Source organism: Euprymna scolopes, chromosome 46 (genome assembly GCF_053919585.1).
Source record: "Euprymna scolopes isolate OS-2025 chromosome 46, ASM5391958v1, whole genome shotgun sequence".
Classification (NCBI taxonomy): Eukaryota; Metazoa; Mollusca; class Cephalopoda; order Sepiida; family Sepiolidae; genus Euprymna; species Euprymna scolopes.
In genome coordinates this window covers 251,429-274,106 of record NC_136527.1, presented here as the reverse complement: position 1 = coordinate 274,106, position 22,678 = coordinate 251,429, and the positions used below count along the sequence as shown (strand labels likewise).

Here is a 22,678-nt window from a genome sequence, read left to right as displayed (position 1 = left end):
ATCAAAGTGGATGACTAATTTGTATTTTTAGATTGAAAACTACGATACTTGTCTAATGCGCAAACAAACAAAAAAATCATAACTATAATAATTTGAATAGATCCTGGACAATGCTGGCTAAAGTACATATCAAAAAGATTTCAACATTTCATCAGCCAGGAGTTTTCCCTTTGCACCACACTGTCTCTGCCATTGTTGAGATGGCTTATTCTATCTTTGGTCCTGTGCAATTTTTTTTTCTTTCAGTGGTGGGATTTTTTAAGAACAGGTTCTAAGAAAATGTTAATAAGAATAAAGACTCTACTATAATGTAGTTATGAATAGGGGTTTATGTAATTTTAACAACCGGTTCGCCGAACTCATATTTTAAGCACCGGTTCGCGCGAACCGGCTGAATCCCATCACTGATATATATATATATATATATATATATATATATATATATATATACTCTCGTTCACCCCTGACCAGGCATATCGCCACTTGGATGTAAGGGGTTACTATTTGGGACCATGTCTAGGAAAGATTAACAAGATGTTGGTTTACGTTACATTTAAACTTGATTTATGTTACATTTAAACTGCATATCAGTAAAATCGGGGAAGCAGGTAGCAGAAAGGGAATTCCAAAGTTTAGCTGTTTGAAGGAAGAAACTATTAGAGTAGAAAGCTTTCTAGCATTTAGGGACCTCAGTAGTGAAGGGGTGTGATTTTGTTGTTTAGCAGGCTTGTTAGAGTATGTATGCTGAGGGAGCACAAATGCAATCAGTTCATCAGAGCAGATGCCATTAAAATATTTGTAAAACAGGCACAAGGATGCAACATTGCAGCAGTGAGATGGGAGTTTAGTTAACAAATTATTAGATTTGACTCTTTTTTTGGATCCTACCCAAGAGAGAGACTAGCGGGAGCACCAGCTCAGATGTGACAACAATACCCCGTGCATAATGTGTTGTTTTTTTTTCACACACAACTAACATTTCACTTTTTTTTTTTTTTTTTTTTTTTTTTTTCAACCCCCGCTGGAACAAAAGAAGGTGACGATGCTTCTAAGACTCCACCCGTTGTTGTGGATCCAAAGAAAGAGGAACAGAACCAGAAATTCATGTTCAACATTGCAGACGGAGGCTTCACGGAGTTGCACACCCTGTGGCAGAATGAACAACGTGCGCTGCAACCAGGCAAGGAACATGAAGTTTGGCACAGGCGGCACGACTATTGGCTACTCGCTGGCATTGTCACGTATCCTTACCTGATCCATGCATATGGGATCCTCTCTAGAACAAAATGGGGGATTGTCAAAATATATTTACTTGGACTAAGAGGATCTTTATATCTATAAAAGTGAGATTGTGTGTGTAGACACTTCTCAACCTATATAACTTGATGAATTTTTTATCTAAAGACTTGAAATTTGGTATATAGGATATTCAGACATGTGGAAAACTTTTTAATCGGTTTTCATTTGAAATAAGGGCAGCTAAGGGGTCGAAATTTAAAAATTAGTACTTGGCGTTTTTTGTTTGCCAATTTTTTCACGTGCGGTCGTAAAACAGTCTTTTCATTTTAAGAATAAGTGTTTAAAAAATTCTTTTAAAAAAAAAAATGGTGTTAATCTAGCTTAATTATTATTGTACTTGACTCCCTGTCTTTATGGCCCTGTCGGTGGGGCATTAGAATACACCGACTGCCCCCCTGCAGAGTGTAAAAGTCCCTCAATGGGGGTCCTGGATATGACCTTAAACTATATCTAGTGGTAAGGCCCCAGCTTGCGGGCCTTGGGGAGTGTGGAGCCACCCTTTAATTGCCATTGCTCCCAGGTCCACTTTGACCCAGAGTGTTAGTACCTGTTAGGGTCCCAACTATGGGTTAAATAGAAACCGACTTGAAAACAACAAATATATTCTATTAAAAAATTTTTCTTCAAAAGCTTTGGATTCGGCATTAAATAACCCGAAAAGGGTTGATATGCCGTAAAACAAAAACAACCAACCAACCCTGTTTTTATGTTTTGAGAGTTGCGTTTGAAATTCTATGCAGACTCTTGAGTTTAGCAGAAAGATTCCCGAATTTAACAAGATACATTTGAAGAAGGTTGGAGGTTACACTGACTGAAATGTTGTGAAAATAATACTCTCTCTCTCTCTCTCTCTCTCTCTCTCTCTCTCTCTCTCTCTCTCTCTTTCTTTCTTAGAACTGCACACCTGTGGAACTCTCCAACTGACTACAATTTGGTAGTCTTCAAGTCCAATGTAAACAAATTCTTTTTGGTGAACCGTTCCCCTTGAGTAATCCAATTTACCAAATTTCCACTACTAACGATTACTATATCACCCAATGTACACTCATTAACCCTTATCCTTCGAGTGGCCTCTGGGCCTTGATAAGTGGTAACTCCTATGTTTAAAAAAAAAAAAATGTGTTGTGATGTTTGGAAGTGACAACCAATAAGGGTCGAGCACATGCGTAGAGAGAAAATTTTTATTATTTTATGTTGAGGACTTTTTTGTGATAAGTATCAATAATTTAATTGTATTGTAGTACTTGAACCATTGTTCTCATCTTTATAATTATTTGTTGCAATGCTTCGGCCGGTTTGGCCTTCAACCATCTTCAGATATATTCGCTGTTTAGAAAAGAAAGGAAACAAGTTACTGGCTCCGTAGATATTTTTGTATTCTTGGAGTTAATCTCTGTTTTATGGCTATGGTTTTGTATGTGTGGGGGGAAAAAAAAAATAAATAAATAGTTGACAAAGGGAGGCAACTCTAATAAAAATCTATAGGGGACTATCTCCTTTCAATTGCTGAAATTTTCAGGGTATACAATTTTTGTTTTTCCTACAATTAGAGAGCTCCATGGTTGAAGGCTAAACCGACCAAAATGTTGCTCAGATAACACTCAAGATAAAAACAATAGTTCGATTAATACAAGCAATATTAACAATTAGCCTTCATCTAAAACATTTGAAACTTTATTCAGATTAATGTTTATATTGTCTGTTATTCGCACACTATTTTAGATGTTTTGTCAAACTCTGCAAATCTATATTGCATAGATTTTTGAGTTTGACGAGACCGATTTGGAGAAGGTTTGAGGTTAAATCAACCCAACATTCAAGATGGTGAGAATAACATTCAAGATGGTGAGAATAACATTCAAGATGGTGAGAATAACATTCAAGATGAGAATAATCAAAATAATTCAAACTAACAGAACTCGTGGAAATTCTACTGTAGTTGAAAATTTTAAAACTCAACTAAAATGAATGAAAATAACGAAAGATATAAAACAATTTCTTAGCAAATTCTTTTTTAACTTTTAAAGTTGAAAAGAATTGATTTAAAAAAAAATTTTTTCAATGAATATTCTACACAACACATTGTTTTTTTCTGAATAATTAATATAAATTATAAAGCAACAGATGTCAATTCGCTTGCACATTTTTTAAAATTAAAAAAAAACTATATTAAAAAAAAACTATATTTAAAAAAACTATTAATAAAAAACTATATTAATAAAAAACTATATTTAAAAAAACTATATTAAAAAAACTATAATAAAAAAACATTAAAAAAAAACTATAATAAAAACTATATTAAAAAAACTATAATAAAAACTATATTAAAAAAACTATAATAAAAACTATATTAAAAAAAACTATATTAAAGAAAAAACTATATCAAACTATTAAAAAAAACTACATTGAAAAAAACTACATAAAAAACTATTTAAAAAAAACTATTTAAAAAAACTAATAAAAAAAACTATATTAAAAAAAAACTTAGTCTAGTCTCCTCTCAACATGACTTTTTTTAATTTAAAAAAAAATAGCCAATTTGAAACCATTTTTTTGACAGCCATTTTTTTAAAAATCTTTTTAGAGAAATAGTTTTAATGATTTTTTAACTGATAAAGGGAAGTAATTCGTTTCTCATTAATTTATGTTTGCAATGATGGTTTTTTAAAAAAATTTTTGTGACACTGGATATATGGACAAGTAAATTAATATTTAGATTATGTCAGATGTAAACGCAACATGGAATAAGAATTGATCATGTTTTGTTAATAGGTATCCTCTTAAAAAACTAATGACAAGATCAACAAGTGTTTTTTTGTTTTGTTCCTTGACCATTGTTTCCTCTTTAGACACGGCTATGGTCGCTGGCAAGATATCCAGAACGACATTCGATTCCAGATCATCAATGAACCATTCCAGAGTGAACAGGGCAAGGGCAATTTCTTGGAAATCAAGAATAAGTTCTTGGCGAGACGCTTCAAGGTTAGTATTAGGTGCACGCCATTATACTCATCCAACAAATATTCTGTCCGTGTATGTTCTGTCGTGAGAGAGAGGGGGGTATTTTCAACTGAACCGTAAAGTTTTTTTTTATTATTTCATTCTGACCTTCTTTCCCAAATTTCCCAAAATAGAAGCCTTTTCTGTTTGTAATGTTATCGTTTGATTCATTTGTCCTTCTCTCCGTTTTCAGCTGCTGGAGCAAGCTTTGGTTATCGAGGAACAACTGCGAAGGGCCGCATATCTCAATCTGACCCAAGACCCCAACCATCCAGCCATGGCACTCAATGCTAGGTAACTACACAATCTAATTCTCTACTATGGAACAACTCTTCTTCTTTCTCTCTAAATAAATAAACAGATCATAGTTATCTTTTTTTTTTATACCCACGTTCACTCCTAGCAAGACATATCACCACTAGGACATACGTAAAGGGCTACTATTTGGGACCGTGTCTAGGAAAAACTAACAAGATGCTGGTTTAGGTTACATTTAAACTTCTGCATATCAGTACAACCAGGGAAGCAAGTAGCAGAAAGGGAATTCCAAAGTTCAAGAGAAAAAAACTATTGGAGTAGAAAGCTTTCTGGCATTTAGGGACATCAACACTTTTTTTTTTTTTTTTTTTTTTTTTTTAGTAGCATGTTTCAAACAATATTTTGGTTATCTGTTTTTTTTTTAAATTTTTTTTTTTAACATTTGATGATATTTTCAAACAAAATATTTTTGTTATCTGGTTGTAACCGGATCGTTTGCTAAGGGGAGTAATTTGGTTAGTCAGTGGTGTAGAGGCGTTTCGGAAACAACTGTTCTGGGCATGTCTACCAGCTCTGCAGGTGTTAAATGCTATAAAATGATAAACATATCCTCTTTAGATCAAGGGGTTGATATGACGTTGGTGGGTCTTGGAATTCTCGCTGTAATAACTGGCAGGTGTTTATCATGCTTGTACTATTTAAAAAAAAAAAAAAAAATTAGAAATTTATTTAAACATTGAAGAAACAGTTTCTTTAACTCGAAAATTGAGTCATACAACCGGTTTCCTTTGGAGTATGAATTTAAAATTTTACGACCATCGCCGAACGCAATCAGATCTCACATCTCTCATCTTGACAAAAAAAAAACAACAGATAGATGCTTAAAAATCAAGAAACAGAGATATTGCTATTTTGCAAACCTTAATTGACGATTTCAAGTTTATTGCCTTTGACATTTAGACGGTCTTCACTCTCAAGTTAATTGGAGTTGAGTTAGAGATTAGTGTTTTTGCCATGTTTTTGATAGCATGTTAAACTATACTTGTTTCTATTCGAGAACAAGGAAAGTCTGGTGTAGGGCCCTCCAATGTGGCGAGCTGAGGCTCCCATTAAAGGGCTCTTGGTTAATAAGAGTAAAACTTTTTTTTTAAAATGGTGAAATGTTTTTGTATTTCTATTTTTTCTTTTGTTTGTTTTGTAAAATGGTGAAACTGCTTTTAATTCTCCTCAACTTGTAGTTATTTTATTTATTTTTTTTCTTGTACGTTTTTGTATTTCTATTATTTTTTTGGTTTATTTAGTAAAATGGTGAAACTGCTTTTAATTCTCTTCAACTTATTTTTTTTTTTTTCACTTGTACGTTTTTGTATTTCTATTATTTTTTTGTTTATTTAGTAAAATGGTGAAACTGCTTTTAATTCTCTTCAACTTATTTTTTTTTTTTCACTTGTACGTTTTTGTATTTCTATTAATTTTTTTTGTTTGTTCCGTGTTTTTGTTTTTCTAGGTTTGCTGAGTTGGAATGCTTGGCTGAAAGTCACCAGCATTTGTCGAAAGAATCTCTTGCTGGAAACAAACCTGCCAACGCAGTTCTACACAAAGGTGAGATTTTATAGCTTCTTTCTGCCATTTGCAACATCTTTTTAGAAAAATATATTTGGTTATTTCTTAAGAATCCATTATCTGATCCCAATCATTGACATGTAAATGAACCCGTGTTAAACCAGCTATCTTATAAATTTTCGTAATGTCTGTCTATGTGTGTGTATGACACGTGGTTTATCTCAGCCTACTGGCAACCCACCCAGGCAAGTAAAGTACCAAAATGAAGCTTATGACCCAGCAGATGTTTTAGTGATATTTATATCCATGTTTGGTGTGTGGAAATGCAAAAAAGTAACGATTTACTAAACGTTTTATTTACTGGATATTTTTCCGGTACAAGGACTCGGCAAACTTGGGTTCTTGTATCTGAAAACTAGTTGAAAACACTGTTGAGGATAGTTCCAGAACAATTAAAACATCTTTGGCAGTAAACACTTGAGTAAAATCATACAATTGAACACTTTCAAATATACACTAGAAACATCTCAGAACAATTCAGAAATCTACTTAAGTTTATTGTGTGTGTCTGAAGTATTTTAAATTTGCTAGCGATGATCTTTCTATGTAGATAGTTTTTATGGGTCAGTTTTGACGCTACAATTCGTCGGAAAAGATTCGTCCATAAGTGTGCATCCAGATGCCCATATTGGTCCTCTGACAAAGAATGGATCGGACCTAGTAATTTGCTCCTGTTTGTCTACATTCTTAATAACCACGCCTTGGATTTTTTTTAATTTTGCACAAATAATTAGTCATGATGAATGTAAAATTTTTGCTAGAACGAATTTTCCGGGATAACTTTGGTAGGGGTAAAATTAGTAATTCATTCCTGTTCGTGGAGTTATGTCATGCTTGGCTTGTTATATTTTAATTTCTACGTATTGATACAGTCAGGAGAATAGAGAATATTCCAATTGTAATTGAGTAAAATCTTCCTACATTTTGGTCGTGCCTGTTTGTGGACTCAAAATAGTCCCATAAGGGACTATTTTTTTCTCACCTGGCGAATCAAAGACAACTATTTTGGTAATATTCTGTATTGGATACATTTTTTTAAACAATTGATTTTGTTTTCAATTTCACTTCCGGCTGCACCCCCCCCCCTTTTTATCGCCTGGGCAACACTGCTAGTAAAGTTGCTTTCGAGTATATCTCTATATCCCATTCCCTATCTCAGATGGTTACATTTCCGACACGTTTCCCAGACCAGCAAGATCAACATGCCTCACTTCTAGATCTCTTTCTGACAACGGTTCCCGATGATTGTACAACAAATGCCCACAGCCCACTCGAGAATGCTGATCACGCTGTGATAATGGTAGAAATCAGCCTAAATTCTCGCCCTAAAACTAAAGACCCACTACTCAAAACAATGAGGTATTACAAAAAGGCTGATTGGGAAGCTATCAGGGAACTCATCAGAGATGTCCCATGGCAAAATATCTTTACTCTTCCAGCGGAACAGTATGCAAATGAGACCACTGAATGGTTCAAAATTGCAATTGAAGCACATGTTCCCGCACGGAAATTCTATAGCAAGCCCCACTCTCCCCAATGGTTTACTTCTGCATGTGCAGCTGCCATTTGTCAAAGGCAGCATGCGTTCCGCAGATTCAACCGACATAAGTCCAGCTCAAATAAACAGAAGTATATAGAAGCTAGAAATAATTGTAAGAGAGTGATAGACACAGCTAAGACAGATTACTCTGAAACCAGCAGAAAATGCATTGAAGCACAGAAATTAGGAACCCGGGATATTTGGAAAATCTACAACAGCGTAGTAAATAATGGACAGTCAACTATTCCCCCACTATCAAACAATGATGAGGTTGCTTGCATGGCAACTGATAAGGCTAATCTGCTTGCCAGTCGGTTTGCCTCAAACTCCACACTGAACTCGGTACACCACTCCCTCCCTGATTTTCCTTTGCGAACGGATGCCACACTAGATGATTTGAAAATCACCCCTTCTCAGGTACATGCTATTATAAAAAACCTAGACACCTCAAAAGCATGTGGACCAGATCTCATCCCGGCTGTACTATTAAAAAAATGCTCTGCCGAGGTTGCTCCAGTTCTGTCCAAACTTCACAATAAATGCCTTAATGAATCTTGTTTTCCCGACTGCTGGAAAACCGCCTCTGTGGTACCAGTCTTCAAGAATTCTGGTGAAAGAACTGACCCACTAAATTATCGCCCCATTAGCCTCTTCCTACTTTTCACCAAAATATTTGAGTCCTTAGTTAATCAAGCCTAGTCCAGCACCTAACAGCTGCTAAACTCCTGACTGACAAACAATATGGATTCAGGCAAGCCCGTTCAACAGCAGATATCTTACCTGTAGTTTCTGAACGTATATACCGTGCATTGGATAAAACAGGGGAGGGTAGAGCGGTGGCCCTTGATATATATCTAAGGCTTTTGACAGGGTATGGCACGATGGTCTTCTAAGGAAAATTAGATCATATGGAATCACTGGAAGAATTCATAATTTCTTAAGAGAAAAATCCACGTTGACCTCGACGGTTGTACATCTAGACAATATGACATAAATGTGGGAGTGCCTCAGGGGTCTATCCTTGGACCTCTATTATTCCTGATTTTCATAAATGACCTCCCTGATAAAATTGTTTCGGAGATGGGTATATTTGTCGATGACACCACTCTCTATAACAGAGGGGAAAACAAATGAACACATATCCAAGGAAATGGCAGAAACACTAGAGGATGACCTCCAATCTGTAGTGGAATGGGGACAAAAATGGATGGTCACATTCAATGCTGCTAAGACTAAGCTTGTTTCCTTCAATAATTACAAGAAACCTTCTCTACCACCAATAGCAATGGCCAAGAACACATTGCCTGAAAGTACTTCTTTAAAACTCCTCGGCCTAACGTTTACAGGGAATATGAACTGGAATAGATACATTGAGAGCATTGCCAAGGCTGCTGCAAGGAAGGTTGGCTCCCTCTACCGTGCTAGAAAACTACTTACGCCTGAAAGTATCCTGTACCTCTATAAGGCAACCATTCGCCCATGTATGGAGTACTGTTGTCACATCTGGGCTGGTGCATCTGCTGCTTGTCTCTCACTCCTGGACAGGGTTCAAAAGAATCGCCAACCTGATAGGCCCTGAACTGTCATCTAGGCTACAACCTCTGTCCCATCGACGAGATGTTGCATCCCTCTGCCTGTTCTACAAATACTTTAATGGTGAATGCTCTGCCGAACTGCAAACACTTGTACCTCCCCGACGTAACTACCCCCGAGAAACCCGACAAGCTGCTAAGTCCCACCCCTTTACAGTAGAGATCCCTAGGTGCAAGAAAGCCTTTTACTCCAATAGTTCTTCCCCAGAACTGCAGGTCTCTGGAACTCCCTTCTGGGATTCTGCTTTCCCAACTGTACTGATATGCAGAAGTTCAAGTGTAATGTTAACAAACATCTTTCTACTCATCTCCCTTCATAATGCCCCTGCAAATTAAGTCCCTGATAGTAACCCCCTGCATCAAAGTGGCACTGTGCCTTGTTTGGGGTGAAAATTGAAGAAAAAAAAACAAAAAAAACGTATATATGTTGGAGGAGGAGGGGGGCAAGCAAGTACAGCAAGTTTATCCAAGCATATTATGTAGAAATATTGGTACTTCTACAGTTTAATGAAGACATTAAAAAATGAAAATATTGAAAAAAAAAAAATTATATTGTACTATCTGTTTTGGATTGATGTCCAAAAAAAAAATTCACTTAATTTGATTGAGTATTTTTTTTTTTTTTTTTTACAGCAGAACAAACACGTTTTTATGACAGCATGCTGAAGGTAGCCATGTTTGTAATTTTAGAACACGCCACGGGGAGATAACTCAGTTTAAAGCTTCGACACTCCCTCCCCATCTTAAATACTAGTTTTTCTTCCTAAAAATCGAAACCTGACTACCTTTTGCTTGGTATCTTTAAAAAAAAAATTTTTTTTCGCCGTAAAAAAAAAAAACTACTTGGTCAAATTAAGTGAAATTTTTTTTTTTGCCAGAAAACTTCATTCCATAAAGGATACGTACAATATAACTTTTGATATTTTCATTTTTTTAATGTCTTGCTGAAACTGTATAAGTACCAAAATATTTGTTAAAACAATAACAGGAATACCTCATTGCAATGATGGGGATGGAGCTTGATAGTGCAGAACCTGCTTCTTTTTCTAACAATTTTCAGACTGCTGAAACCTATTTTAGTCGAGCGGAGATCTATCAGTTAATATTATTGATTGTGCATCGTCATGAATCGTGATATCAGTTACATTATTGATTGTGCATCGTCATGAATCGTGATATCAGTTACATTATTGATTGTGCATCGTCATGAATCGTGATATCAGTTACATTATTGATTGTGCATCGTCATGAATCGTGATATCAGTTACATTATTGATTGTGCATCGTCATGAATCGTGATATCAGTTAATATTATTGATTGTGCATCGTCATGAATCGTGATATCAGTTACATTATTGCATTTGAAAAGATTTTTTCTTGAGATTTTAAATTTCAGGATTTACTGACTTGAACTGAAACCTCTTTTTTATTGGATTAGAAATTCTAACTTTAATTTTATTTCAAAATATTTTATTCTAGTTTTTCTCCAGAATTTCCCCGATATTAAATAAAAGTGTGTATGATCTATCTACATAGCTGTGACGAAACGAAAATATCAGATTCCAAAAATTACGTAAACTGATGATGCAGTTTTATTTTTGAATAAGTGAATCAAATGTTATGTTCACTTGTTGAAAACAATCTTTTTAATGGAGCGCGTCTAAGCGTGGTGGAAAATTGCAGCAGCAGCTGTAAGGAGGAAAAAAAAAAAGAAGCACATATGCAAATTAGGAAGTGTGCGCGAGAAAAACAAGGACGCCATGTGCTCGGAAGAAGAAAGAGTGTGGTTGAAAAAGATGGACATATAAGAAATGACTGTCTATGGCCGGCGTGTAATGTAGCAGAAACGAGTCTTTTAAGCTGGTGTCGTCGAGATGGGGAGAAAAAAAAAACGGTAATAAACGACTTGAAAGGGTTCTGAGAGGTTTGAACTGCAACGAACACTGTTCAAGTGTCAACAGCCACGTTACATCTTTAACAGGAGATAACTCAATAATTCAAACTTGTGAGATTTATGCTGTAATACTTACGGATTCCCATCAATTGCTGAAAAATTTTATTTGTAAAAATAAAACTACTTGATCAATTTATGTGATTTTTGGAATATGATATTTTCATTTTATTGCAGGTATGTACATGTAAACTTTTCTATAGTCTTGGTTTTTTTCTATAGGGGGAATTCTGGACAAAAAACACTGCTTGTTATGATCCAGTCAACAGATTTATTTTTTTTTTTTAATGTTGTTTTAAGCAAAAAACAATATTACGTACTTAATTGTCATGTCGAAAATAGTAATATATCTAAAATTTACAAACTTTCATAACTAGAAATTTATTTCTAGTTAAAAGAAATTTTTACGGAAAATTGGGTAAAATTACATTTTTCTTAGACATAAAATAGGCAGTAAGAAGCTATACACAGGGGACATAACTCTGAAAGGAATATTTTAGATTATTTGTGTCATGGCTTCAATATTTGTTATCTTACGATGGACTTTTTTTCTCTAAAAACACAATAGCAATTGTTCTACTTGATGAATTTTTGGATATATTACTATTTTCTACATGACACTTAAGTATGTAATAGTGTTTTTGCTTAATATATATTTAAAAAATCGATTTGTCAACTATAGCTTTAAAAAGCGCCCAAAAGCTTTTCTCCTATATTTCAAATTAAATAAAAAAATTGATGCATTTTAACTGTAATATTGTTGCAGTATTTTGCCTATAATTGTACGTTGTCTTGTCCACCGTGTAGCAGCCTTGCTTGTTTTGAATATTGTATACAATATTATTTTTCTTTTTCTTCATTTGTGTTTTCTTTTTTCTTTTTCAAAAGTTCTCAATCAGCTCGAAGAACTGCTGAGTGATATGAAGCAAGACGTGAGCCGTCTGCCGGCCACGCTGGCACGCATCCCCCCCGTGACCCAACGCCTTCAGATGTCTGAACGGAACATCTTAAATAGACTGGTTAATCCTGGTCAGACGACCACATCGGCACCACCCTCGGTTCCGCCGACCATGCCACCGCAACAGAGTCCTGCTGCAACGCCCACTCCGACGTCGTCTGCTGTCACCGCCCAGTCTTCTCCACAACCCTCACCTTTCATGAACACTTCCAACTTCTCGTCGTCTCCATACCCAACCAACGTCCCTACCTACCGGCCGCAGTATGGTATGCCACCACAGGGTAGGTAACAACTCTCGTGCGTGTCGTTTTCAACCATAATTTTTCTATTTTCTTTTCCCCATCTCTTATCCTCCGTCCTCTGTCTCTTCTGAATGAGGGCGTTTCTCATCCCAGTTGATCTCCTATACAATTTGCCTTTCATCAACTCTGCAATTTCTTTCGATCATTGACATTTTTTATTCCGAGGTCACATTAATCGGATAAATCTTTTTAAAACAATTTTGTAATATAAATTGATTATAAGTATATGACAATGAAATAAAAAATTTTTTTTATTGAATATTAAAATGTTTTTGAATATTTTTACTTTAATTTGTCTAATATATATTTAAAGAAAAAGGAAAAAAAAAAGTCTGTCTTAAAGAAATAGCATTACATTTGAAAAATCAATATTTGATTCTACCTAGCCATTGAATTAGAAATTTTAGTTAAAATACATTGTCAAGTGTAAGCATTTTCGAATATTGTTACTTCAATTTGTCTAATATGTTAAAGTTGGACTGCTATAGCAGTGCATTTAAAAAAAAATCAATATTTGATTCTACCTAGCCATTGAATTAGAAATTTAGTTAAAATACATTGTCAAGTGTAAGCATTTTCGAATATTGTTACTTCAATTTGTCTAATATGTTAAAGTTGGACTGCTCTAGCAGTGCATTTAAAAAAAAACAATATTTGATTCTACCTAGCCATCGAATTAGAAATTTTAGTTCTTGCCCAGAATTTCCTTTTATATTAAAAAAAAAACAAACTATGATGTATACACCCGATGAAATAAAATATCATATTCCAAAAATTATGTAAATTAAGCGAGTAGTTTTATTTATAACTAGCGAGGGGTACCCGGCGTTGCCCGGGTGTTTTTCGGGGTATGTGAAAAAAACCCGAAGCGTTGACGACGCGCAGTTGGAAAATAATAAAGTGTTTTAAAAAAAAACAGGTGCGCATTTTTGATTGACGTGACGGCGCTAGGTATTCAGCAGTTACGATTTTGTGCGGGATAAATTGGTTTGTTTGTTTTTAAAAATCCACTCCCTGTTTATTAGGAGGAGCGAAATGAAAGCTACAGTCTGATATGACGAAGTCGACATTGAACAAACTGGCTCTGGGCCTGTGATTAGAGTCGAGGTTCGCTTTTTTTATACCGAAAAGCGAATGTAACGCGTGCCGATGCGAGAAATGTGGAATAATTAACGTTTGAAAGTCAATAAAATTAAATAGATAGGCGAGCTCCGTGGATAATTCGTAGAGATTACAATTTATAGATGATATAAAAAGTTTTAAAAAGTTGTGAACCGAGCAAGCGCTTGTTTGAAAGAAGCCTTTCGTGGACATCGAGGAAAAGCGAACATACATACACACATACATTTTCGCTTTTATATATATAGACTAGCGAGGGGTACCTGGCGTTGCCCGGGTGTTTTTCGGGGTATGTGAAAAAACCCGAAGCGTTGACGACGCGCAGTTGGAAAATAGTAAAGTGTTTGAAAACAAACAGGTGTGTGTTTTTGATTGACGTGACGGCGATAGATATTCAGCAGTTATTTTGTGCGGGACAGTTTTGAATAAATGGGTTTGTTTGTTTTTAAAAACCCGCTCCCTCGTCTCGATATGACGAAGTCGACATTGAACAAACTGGCTTTCGGCCTGTGATTAGAGTCGAGTTTCGCTTTTTTTATACCGAAAACTGAATGTAACACGTGCCGATGCGGGAAATGTGGAATAATTAACGTTTGAAAGTCAATAAAATTAAATAGAGAGGCGAGCTCCGTGGATATTCGTAGATATTACAATTTATAGATGATATAAAAAGTTTTAAAAAGTTGTGAACCGAGCAAGCGCTTCTCTGAAAGAAGCCTTTTGTGGACATCGAGGAAAAGCGAACATACATACATACATACATTTTCGCTTTTATATTTATAGATTAAGAAAATTAAATTTTATGAGTAAGCCAGAAAGGAACCATCTCAAGTTGCCATTTTGAAGAAACAAAGGACGATAACTTTATAATTCAATCATGTGTAAGCAGTCTTGTAATGGCTACGATTTTCCATTAATAGCTTAAAATCGTTTTTAAATGATTCATAAAAATAAAACTATTTAATCAATTTACATGAGTTTTTGGAATATGATCCTTTTGTTTTGTCACAGGTAATCAAAGATTTTTTTTTTACTTTTTTAAGAAATATTTTTTAATATATGGAAATTTTGGACAATTTTCTCTTGTTGACAAAAAGTTCCAGTAGATTTGCCTGATTGTATATTCTATATTTCTTTAAGTAACAGATAAAAATATTTTTCTTTTTTCAATCCAAGTAAAAACAGTAGTCCAAACATTCGAGGCAATGCAAATTATTAATATTCATATAAAGAAAATTATGAAATATAAAATTGACATTTTCTAAATGAAATTGCTGGGTATGATTTGAAAGGCCAATGTTTTTTTATGTTTCATTATTATAGCATCGTGAAAAAAATAGCGATAGTCTTATTTTTAAATGAGGCAACTTTTGGAATGAATAATCAATAGATTAAACTCTTGCACTATTGAAGCATTTCAATTACACACTTAAATGATACGTGTATAACAACAGTTTATGAAACGCCCAATCTCCTCTCTGTTAATAAAGCTGTGATCCTGTCTGCATGAACCTATCGTTTACCGGAGAAAGTTACTTGTTACAAAAATCTCATGAGGCATTTCTAGAAATGCTCTCATCTCCTTGGCAACTAGCTTCCCGGGTGTTAAAAGCACTACATGAAAATGATGAGCACATCTGCTTTACATCAAGGGGTTCATATGTTGTTGGTTACAGCTTTTTTTAACTCGCGTTCACCCCTAACAAGGCATATCGCCACTTTGGATCCATGCCTAGGAAAGATTAACAAGATGGTGGTTTGTTATCAGTACAGTCAACGAAGCAGGTAGCAGGAAAGGAATTCCAAAGTCTAGCTGTTCGAGAGAAGAAACTATTAGAGTAGGAAGCTTTCCGGCATTTAGGGACCCCAACAGTGAAGGGGTGTGATTTTGTTGCTAAGCGGGTTTGTTGGGGATATGTACGTCAAGGGAGACGCAAGTGCAACGATTTCATCAAACAGGCAAATGAAACAGTTCCACGGGCGTGCAGTTCTAAAAAAGAAGCTTTGTTCATGGAATCTACGTTTAGGCAAAGATAAAGAGTGAGAGAAATTATTGATAGTGGTTTCAGCTAGACAAGTGTTTTTCATGAAAGTTTGGCAAGAGAGGATCATAGATTGGAGCTCAGGAGAGCACTTGCCATGAAAATAACGATAAAGCAGAGACAGGTTGGCAACGTTTCTTCTGTGGGAAAGAAGTTGCAGGGAAGAGAAAAGGGTACTCTCTACAAGGCTACAAATTCTATTTTGAACTCTGTCATAACAGGATAGGAGGCTTCTAGCAGCTGTTGCCAAGAAATTTGTGCACATTTTATTTGATGAAAAACTTAATTGTTAGAAGCTGATTCATTTTATAAATTGATTAAAAAAAGATTTATTTTAATGACAACAGTTATAATTTCATAACGGTTGTGTTAATTACCAAATGCAATAAATTTAACGTTAAAAACCCATAATGAAGTAAAAAAAAAAAAAAAAAAAAAAATCCATAACAAAGTAAAAAAAAAAAAAAATCCTAAAAACTTGCAACTCATTTTTAAAACTGAGAAAACAAAATACGCTTCTGAGTATTTGAGATGGAGTAACGGATAAAGTGCTAAGTTAAAATTCAGTTGTAAGGTTCAATCGTCAGTGGTAGCAATGCAAAGAATACAATTGAGAATTAAAACTTTTACCAGATCACGGCTGACAAAACGAGAACATGCTACCCTCGTGGACTAAATGGAGGGTTCCTTTTGAAATTTTATACAGATTCCAGAATTTGACAAGATATACCTGAAGAAGTGCTGGAGTTACATTGGTCGAAATGTTAAGATGCCTCTGAAAATGACAGTGGCCGTAATAAAAAATAATACAAATAAGATTTTTATTATCGAAAATGCAGAGATTCCAAGAGTTTGCCTATTACATTATTTGATCCAAAAGTTTTTTTGTTTTTTTTTCATGGTGGTATAATTAGCAAGAAGTTTTAAATTCTTTTTAAATGAAATTTTTATTGTTGCCTCCAGTTTGTAATTTTAAATGAAGGAGCTGCTTTCTATTATCTTTTTTTTTTTTTTTTAACACCATATCAAGTTAATTCCAATGACCAGGCTTCTGTTCAGAAAATTTTCACTATTTTAAAAGTATACACACAAATATATATTTTATCTACAACACACACACACACACTGGGTGTTTAAAAAGAAAAAAGAAGTTCTTGTTGTGAATTCCTCCGGTATTCAAAAAAACAAAAATTAAGAAAAGTCTATATGATGTATATAACCATGACCAAACGAAAATATCAGATTCCAAAAATCATGTAAATTGATGAACTAGTTTTGCATTATTGGTTATTACATTATTAGGGATTGGGCCTGGGAATTCACTTCTGTTTATTTGTTTGCACTTTTCTCAAAAATCTGGCGTTGGATTTAAAAAAAAAAATTTTTTTGTACAAACATTAGTCATGGTGAGAGTAAATTTTTGCCAGAACGCATTTTTCTGGGATAACTCTGGTTTTTCCCCTAGGGGTAAAATTGCCCCAAAACCGTTTGTCGATTTGCACTTTTCTGAATAACCCACGCCTTGAATAAAAAAAAAAAAAAAAAAAAAAAAAAAATCAGTACAAGGATTAGTCATGGTGAAAGTAACTTTTCCACTCGTTCAGTGGGACCTTGCATGCTCGGCTTGTTTTAAAAAAACAAAAAAATCATTTTTAAGCGATTAATGGGAATTTGTAGGCATTACAACAAATCTAGTATCAATCTTGAGTTGTCTAAGTTTTTTCAAATTAGTGGGTGAGATAGTCACTCCTCGGATACTCATAAAATTTTATTTAAACATAAAACTGCTTGATCAATTAATATGATTTTTGGAATATGATATTTCATTTCATCACTGCTACGTACGTCATGCAGATTTTCCTTAATTGTTTGGGGAAAATTCTTGGCAACAACAAAACTTGTGATGTAAATATCGCAGAAACTTGAAAGTCACAGCAAATGAAATCAAACAGGTTTAATATTGAACGATACAAGATTTATCCCTCCAAATTTAAATGCAAGAATCTGAAAAATAAAACAAAAAAAAAAAAAAACAAACTATGAATTTTCACAAACCTTCAATATGCACAGCACCTGAAACATGACTTTTTCAGTGACATTAATTGCTTGGATTTGCATTGTTGGAGATATTTTTTTGATAACTCTCTCTCACAAGTGCATGTTTCACTATCTTTTTAAACTGTATCCGAACATACCCTCTCCTCCCCTTAATTTTCCATTTCTACACCCATCCAGATAAGCGTGTAAAAAAAAATGTAATATAAGATATAAAGAACTTGATGTATAAAAGCTTTTTCTAAAAAATTACTGGCGTTAAATAACCTGAAAAAGGTTGATATACCGGGGAAACAAAACAACCAAACCAAACCTCATAAATAAATATTTGAAAATATAAAAAAAAAAAACTTGATGCAAAATAATTGGATTCAGTATTAAATAACCCCAAACAAGTGTTGATATGGCGTAAAATAAAACAACCAAACTAGACATAAATATTTGAAGATATAAAGAACTTTAAGCACAAAATCTTTTTCTAAAATTACTTGATTTGGCGTGAATAACCCAATTCATCAAATATTTAAAATTCTGATTAATTTTGAATCTGTTAAAGCCGGCTGCCGCTTTTTAGCAAAACTGATCGTCTTTATCATATCCTAAACGGATTGCTTCGTCTTTTCTTCGTTTGATGTTTTCATCATTTGCACGAAATATGGCAGCATCTTTTTAACTCTAACAGCCATTAAAGTATTTAAGAGTTGTACTCCCCTTCATCGCTAAACTGTCATGGTTGACAAACAGGTATGATCCTTGGCCCCATAAACTAGGGCATTCGTAGCCCAACAAATGGTGGATTGGAGCAAATATATTATTAGTTAAAGAATATATTACGATCTTACAATTGCATATGCTGGTCAATATTTCTACTGAGATTTGAAGTTTACTATATATAAATATTGTTGAATTAATAACCCAACAAAAAATACAAATTTATGCTTATTTTAGACTTTCTCAAAATGGCTGTCAAGCAAAACAAGTTAAACTTTGAAATATTTAGTGAAGCGATTTTTTATTTCCTTTAAAAAAAAAAGTTTAAAATTCTAAGTACTTTAATTCTCCTTTCTTCATGTCAGCCATCTTGAAAATATCTTTAAAAATTAAGGCGAGACATTGATTTTCATTTCTACACACGTATAATGCAATAGCCATTTCTTTTTCTACGTCTGCCATAATCGCAAAAAAAGTTTTTTTTTTTTTTTTTTAATGATTTCATATAAGTATATTTCAATGATTTGATAAACTTTTGTTTTTTTCTTTGTTTTTTTTTTTTTGTTTTTTTTAACCCAGGGCCTTTTTGTAAGTGAAATATTTTAAATCATTCAAATATCTTCTGTATGACAACAAACAAAAAAAAGCTTTGTTAAATCTATCACAAGACGATATCTATAAAACTGGCATGGCAATCATCCACTAAGAGTCCATAATAGCTGGGAGGGTGGAGGTGAGTCGGGTTATTTAAGAGAGAAATGCATATTTTCATCTTGTATAAAACCAGAACTAAGACTTGTAGAACTGACAAGTCACAATCATTAAGATGTATGCCTTAAAATTATTTCAATCTTAGATTCATTAAATATTTCCAGATTTGCTTAATAGCCAATTTAGTTATAAACTAAACTTGCTTTCTGACTCGATTATACAATTATATTTTCTATTGATTAAATGTGAAAACTTTAGAAAACAGTAATACTGTATAATTTTTTTTTAAATGAAAAATCTTTTTATACTAAGTCCAGTGATGATGGCGAAAGTCTTTCCTGATTAGAGTGGATGCCACCAAAAATCTCCCCCCCCCTCTCTCTCTTATATATATATATAACTACATTTATTCACATAAATTTAATATACAAAAGTATAGATTTATGCGTAATCTTCAAAAGTGCTCAATACGTAGGTAGAGTTAGTTAGTAATTTATAAAATATATATGGCGATTAAGCTACACTGAATATTCTGCGTTTCATCCAACTATAGGATTCGTCAGGCTTATGCGCGAATTCTGTGGTTGCTTCTTTTTTTGTTTGTTTTTAAAAAAAAGAAGCAACCACAGAATTCGCGCATAAGCCTGACGAATCCTATAGTTGCATGAAACGCAGAATATTCAGTGTAGCTTAATCGCCATATATATTTTATAAATTACTATATATATATATATATATATATAATTTTTTTTTTTTTTTTTAAATAAGTTTTCTAAAGTTTTCAAAATTTAACATTGTGAAATAATGCTTTCTAAAGATGTGACTTAATTCTATTTTCTATGTTTTTGACTAATATAAATAAATTACCACCTTCGTGTGAAATACCATTGTAAAGAAAATGTGCCAAATTTTGTGATAAAATATATTTTGTACACTTATGGTAGCAAAACTTTTTTTTTTTTTTGGACACTTGAATTTAATGTCAATGTAACGTGCTTCTTAATCCAATTACTAATTATTACTAATTACTAAGTATTACTAATTACTAATTATTACTAATTACTAATTATTACTAATTACTAAGTATTACTAATTACTAAGTATTACTAATTACTAATTATTACTAATTACTAAGTATTACTAATTACTAAGTATTACTAATTACTAAGTATTACTAATTACTAATTATTACTAATTACTAAGTATTACTAATAGTGCACTGCTAAAAAAAGAAAATCTTTAATTATTCATGCTTACTCTGAGTATGGGACTAGCTGTATGACTGCCATGTTTCTTTTAGATATCACCTTGATCACAACAAAAATGGAATGTCTATTAATTCTTTGTAAAAAGATAGTTCTAACTTTGATTAATAAAAAAGAAAAAATCAAATATGGCTGCTGTGTGACCGACTCTAAGGCTTTTTTTGATTATTTGAATGTTTAAGTGTTTGTGTATTAAGTTTTTTTTTTTTTTTTTTTTTCCCAAAATATACCCCAGCATGTAATGTTTTCATTTAGGGGAAAAGAGGGAGTAAAAGAAACGGAGATTGTCATTGTTGTCTTAGCATTGTAGCTTTGTTGTTGCATGATGCTTTGCTTCTCAATATATTTACTGACATGCTGCACCTCTCCTCCGCCCATGTGTGTGATCGTATTCTTTTTTAATGTTGCCTGCCAAACCAATGTTGCTATTACTTTCCTTGTGTATGTGTCCGTTCGTGATGTAGCAATAAAGTGATTATTTATCTGAAAAAACTCGTTTTTGCTTTGACTAATAAAGGGATAGGATCTAGATCGTCCTATACTTGTGTGTCCGTGCCGTGGAGTCCACAACAATATATTTCTCACCAGCTCTGGCTTGCTCCTCTGGCAGTGACCGGAAAATCGTAAACATCACTCCCTGATGGTAGTAGATTTGGCAGGTAGGTTGCCATAAAGTTGCTGCTTTGTGGAATGATCTTGCCAAAATGTATTTAACACTGTTCATTAGCATACTGTCCAATTTTCTTTCCAATCTTTGGTGAGTGGAAAGAAAGCTACGGTGACTTAGATCCACGTACATCCAGCAAATTACTCATGAAACCAACTGTGACCTTGAAGATCTGAGGCAGCTGATGGTTGACAGGGACACCTGGAAAGTTGCATTAGTCCGAGCAAGGAGCTTAACCAGATAGCATAAAAGGATCCTCGTGTTTATTTTTTGCTTAATTTTCTATCCGACACTTGAGTCGATTTTCTTTAATAAAAGTATCCAAGTGGCAGAACACATTTCTTATTGTTGCACTCCGTATTCCAATCCAGGGAAACATTATTAATAATTTGCTACCAATGTCAGAGATTTTAGGTGGTGATGACCAGACTGTTTCTGTGTCTTCTTTGATCGTCATCAGCCAGATTTTCAGCTAACCGCTTTCACCATCTGTTCATGGGTTCAGGAGCCACTGCTCTGCACACAAGCTCATTTTCTTTGTATCGAAAAGCATAACCGAGCCAACGAAACTGTCTAGTTAAGTGGGCAACAGAATACGTGCAGCAATGATGTCGAACTTTGACATTGGAGATTCCGTCCAGTGGTCTGATGTGAGCCAGTTTTTTTTTTTTTTTTTTTTTTTACACAGTGATCACCACTTATCAAGGCCCGGAAGCCACTCAGGGATAAGGGTTATTGCAAGTACATTACGTTAGTGAGGAGATTTGCTGAAGTGTTTACTTAAGGGGGCGGTTCATTAGGAATTTGTTAACGTTGGACTTGAAGACATCCAAGTTGTAGTCCGGAGGGAAGCAGGCAGACGGAACAGTTCCACAGGCACGCAGTTCTAAGAAGAGCATACACTGGTCTCCAGAAACATCAGCAATAATTTGGAGCCAGACTCTTTTCCAATGTTGTAGATTCTAGATATGATGACCAGACAGTTTCGACGCCTGCTTTTGAACTTCAGCCGACTGCCCCCGTGTTTTTGCCGTGCGGGCGTGGTTTCTTGAGTCATAGTAGGAGCTCACTTTCTTTGCATCGGTATCAGATGTTTGATCACTCTCTTGCTGTATAGTATCGTTTGTAAAAAATTATTGCTGTTACAAACGTCATTGTGAAATCTGTTTATTGTTCTTAAATTATGTGTCTCCGATTTATGTTTATGTGAATTAAACTCCTACACTAATTAACTTGTCATTGTGAACATTGTAATACATGTAGTAGGTGTAAGATTTTGGTATTTCGGGCTATATTTATGTTTACGCAAGGAAAAGATATACGTCCTTTATGAAAATTCTAATATCTCCGATTTATGTGAAATTTTGATAGGAATTCAACATAAATCATTAAATATTTCCCAAATTTCGGTGTTTTTATTTATTTTTCCGGGAGGAGAGGAGGGGGCATTTAGTAGTCATACTATAAGAGTAACTTCCCATTTCAATGTAGATATTTCTGATTTCTGTTGAATTTGATGCGTAATTATCAGACGCTATTCATTAAACTTCAGTTTTGGAAGCCTCAAATTATAAACATTTTTCTA

General features: G+C 34.1%; 1 protein-coding gene across 41 annotated transcripts in view; it reads left to right on the top strand.

Moving 5' to 3' along the window:
* Window positions 1-22,678, top strand: part of LOC145270472 (ATP-dependent chromatin remodeler CHD4-like) — a 251,553-nt gene that overhangs the window by 189,174 nt on the left and 39,701 nt on the right. For 17 of the 41 annotated variants that reach the window (XM_080126121.1, XM_080126118.1, XM_080126108.1 and 14 more), the window contains 5 exons: window positions 1,034-1,241; window positions 4,149-4,281; window positions 4,493-4,593; window positions 6,056-6,159; window positions 12,152-12,502. In XM_080126121.1, the coding sequence (XP_079982247.1) occupies window positions 1,034-1,241; window positions 4,149-4,281; window positions 4,493-4,593; window positions 6,056-6,159; window positions 12,152-12,502 (897 nt within the window). Of the gene's footprint in view, window positions 1-1,033; window positions 1,242-4,148; window positions 4,282-4,492; window positions 4,594-6,055; window positions 6,160-12,151; window positions 12,519-19,029; window positions 19,148-22,678 lie in introns of those variants that run through there. The other 24 variants (XM_080126123.1, XM_080126114.1, XM_080126127.1 and 21 more) reach the window with 6 other exon arrangements.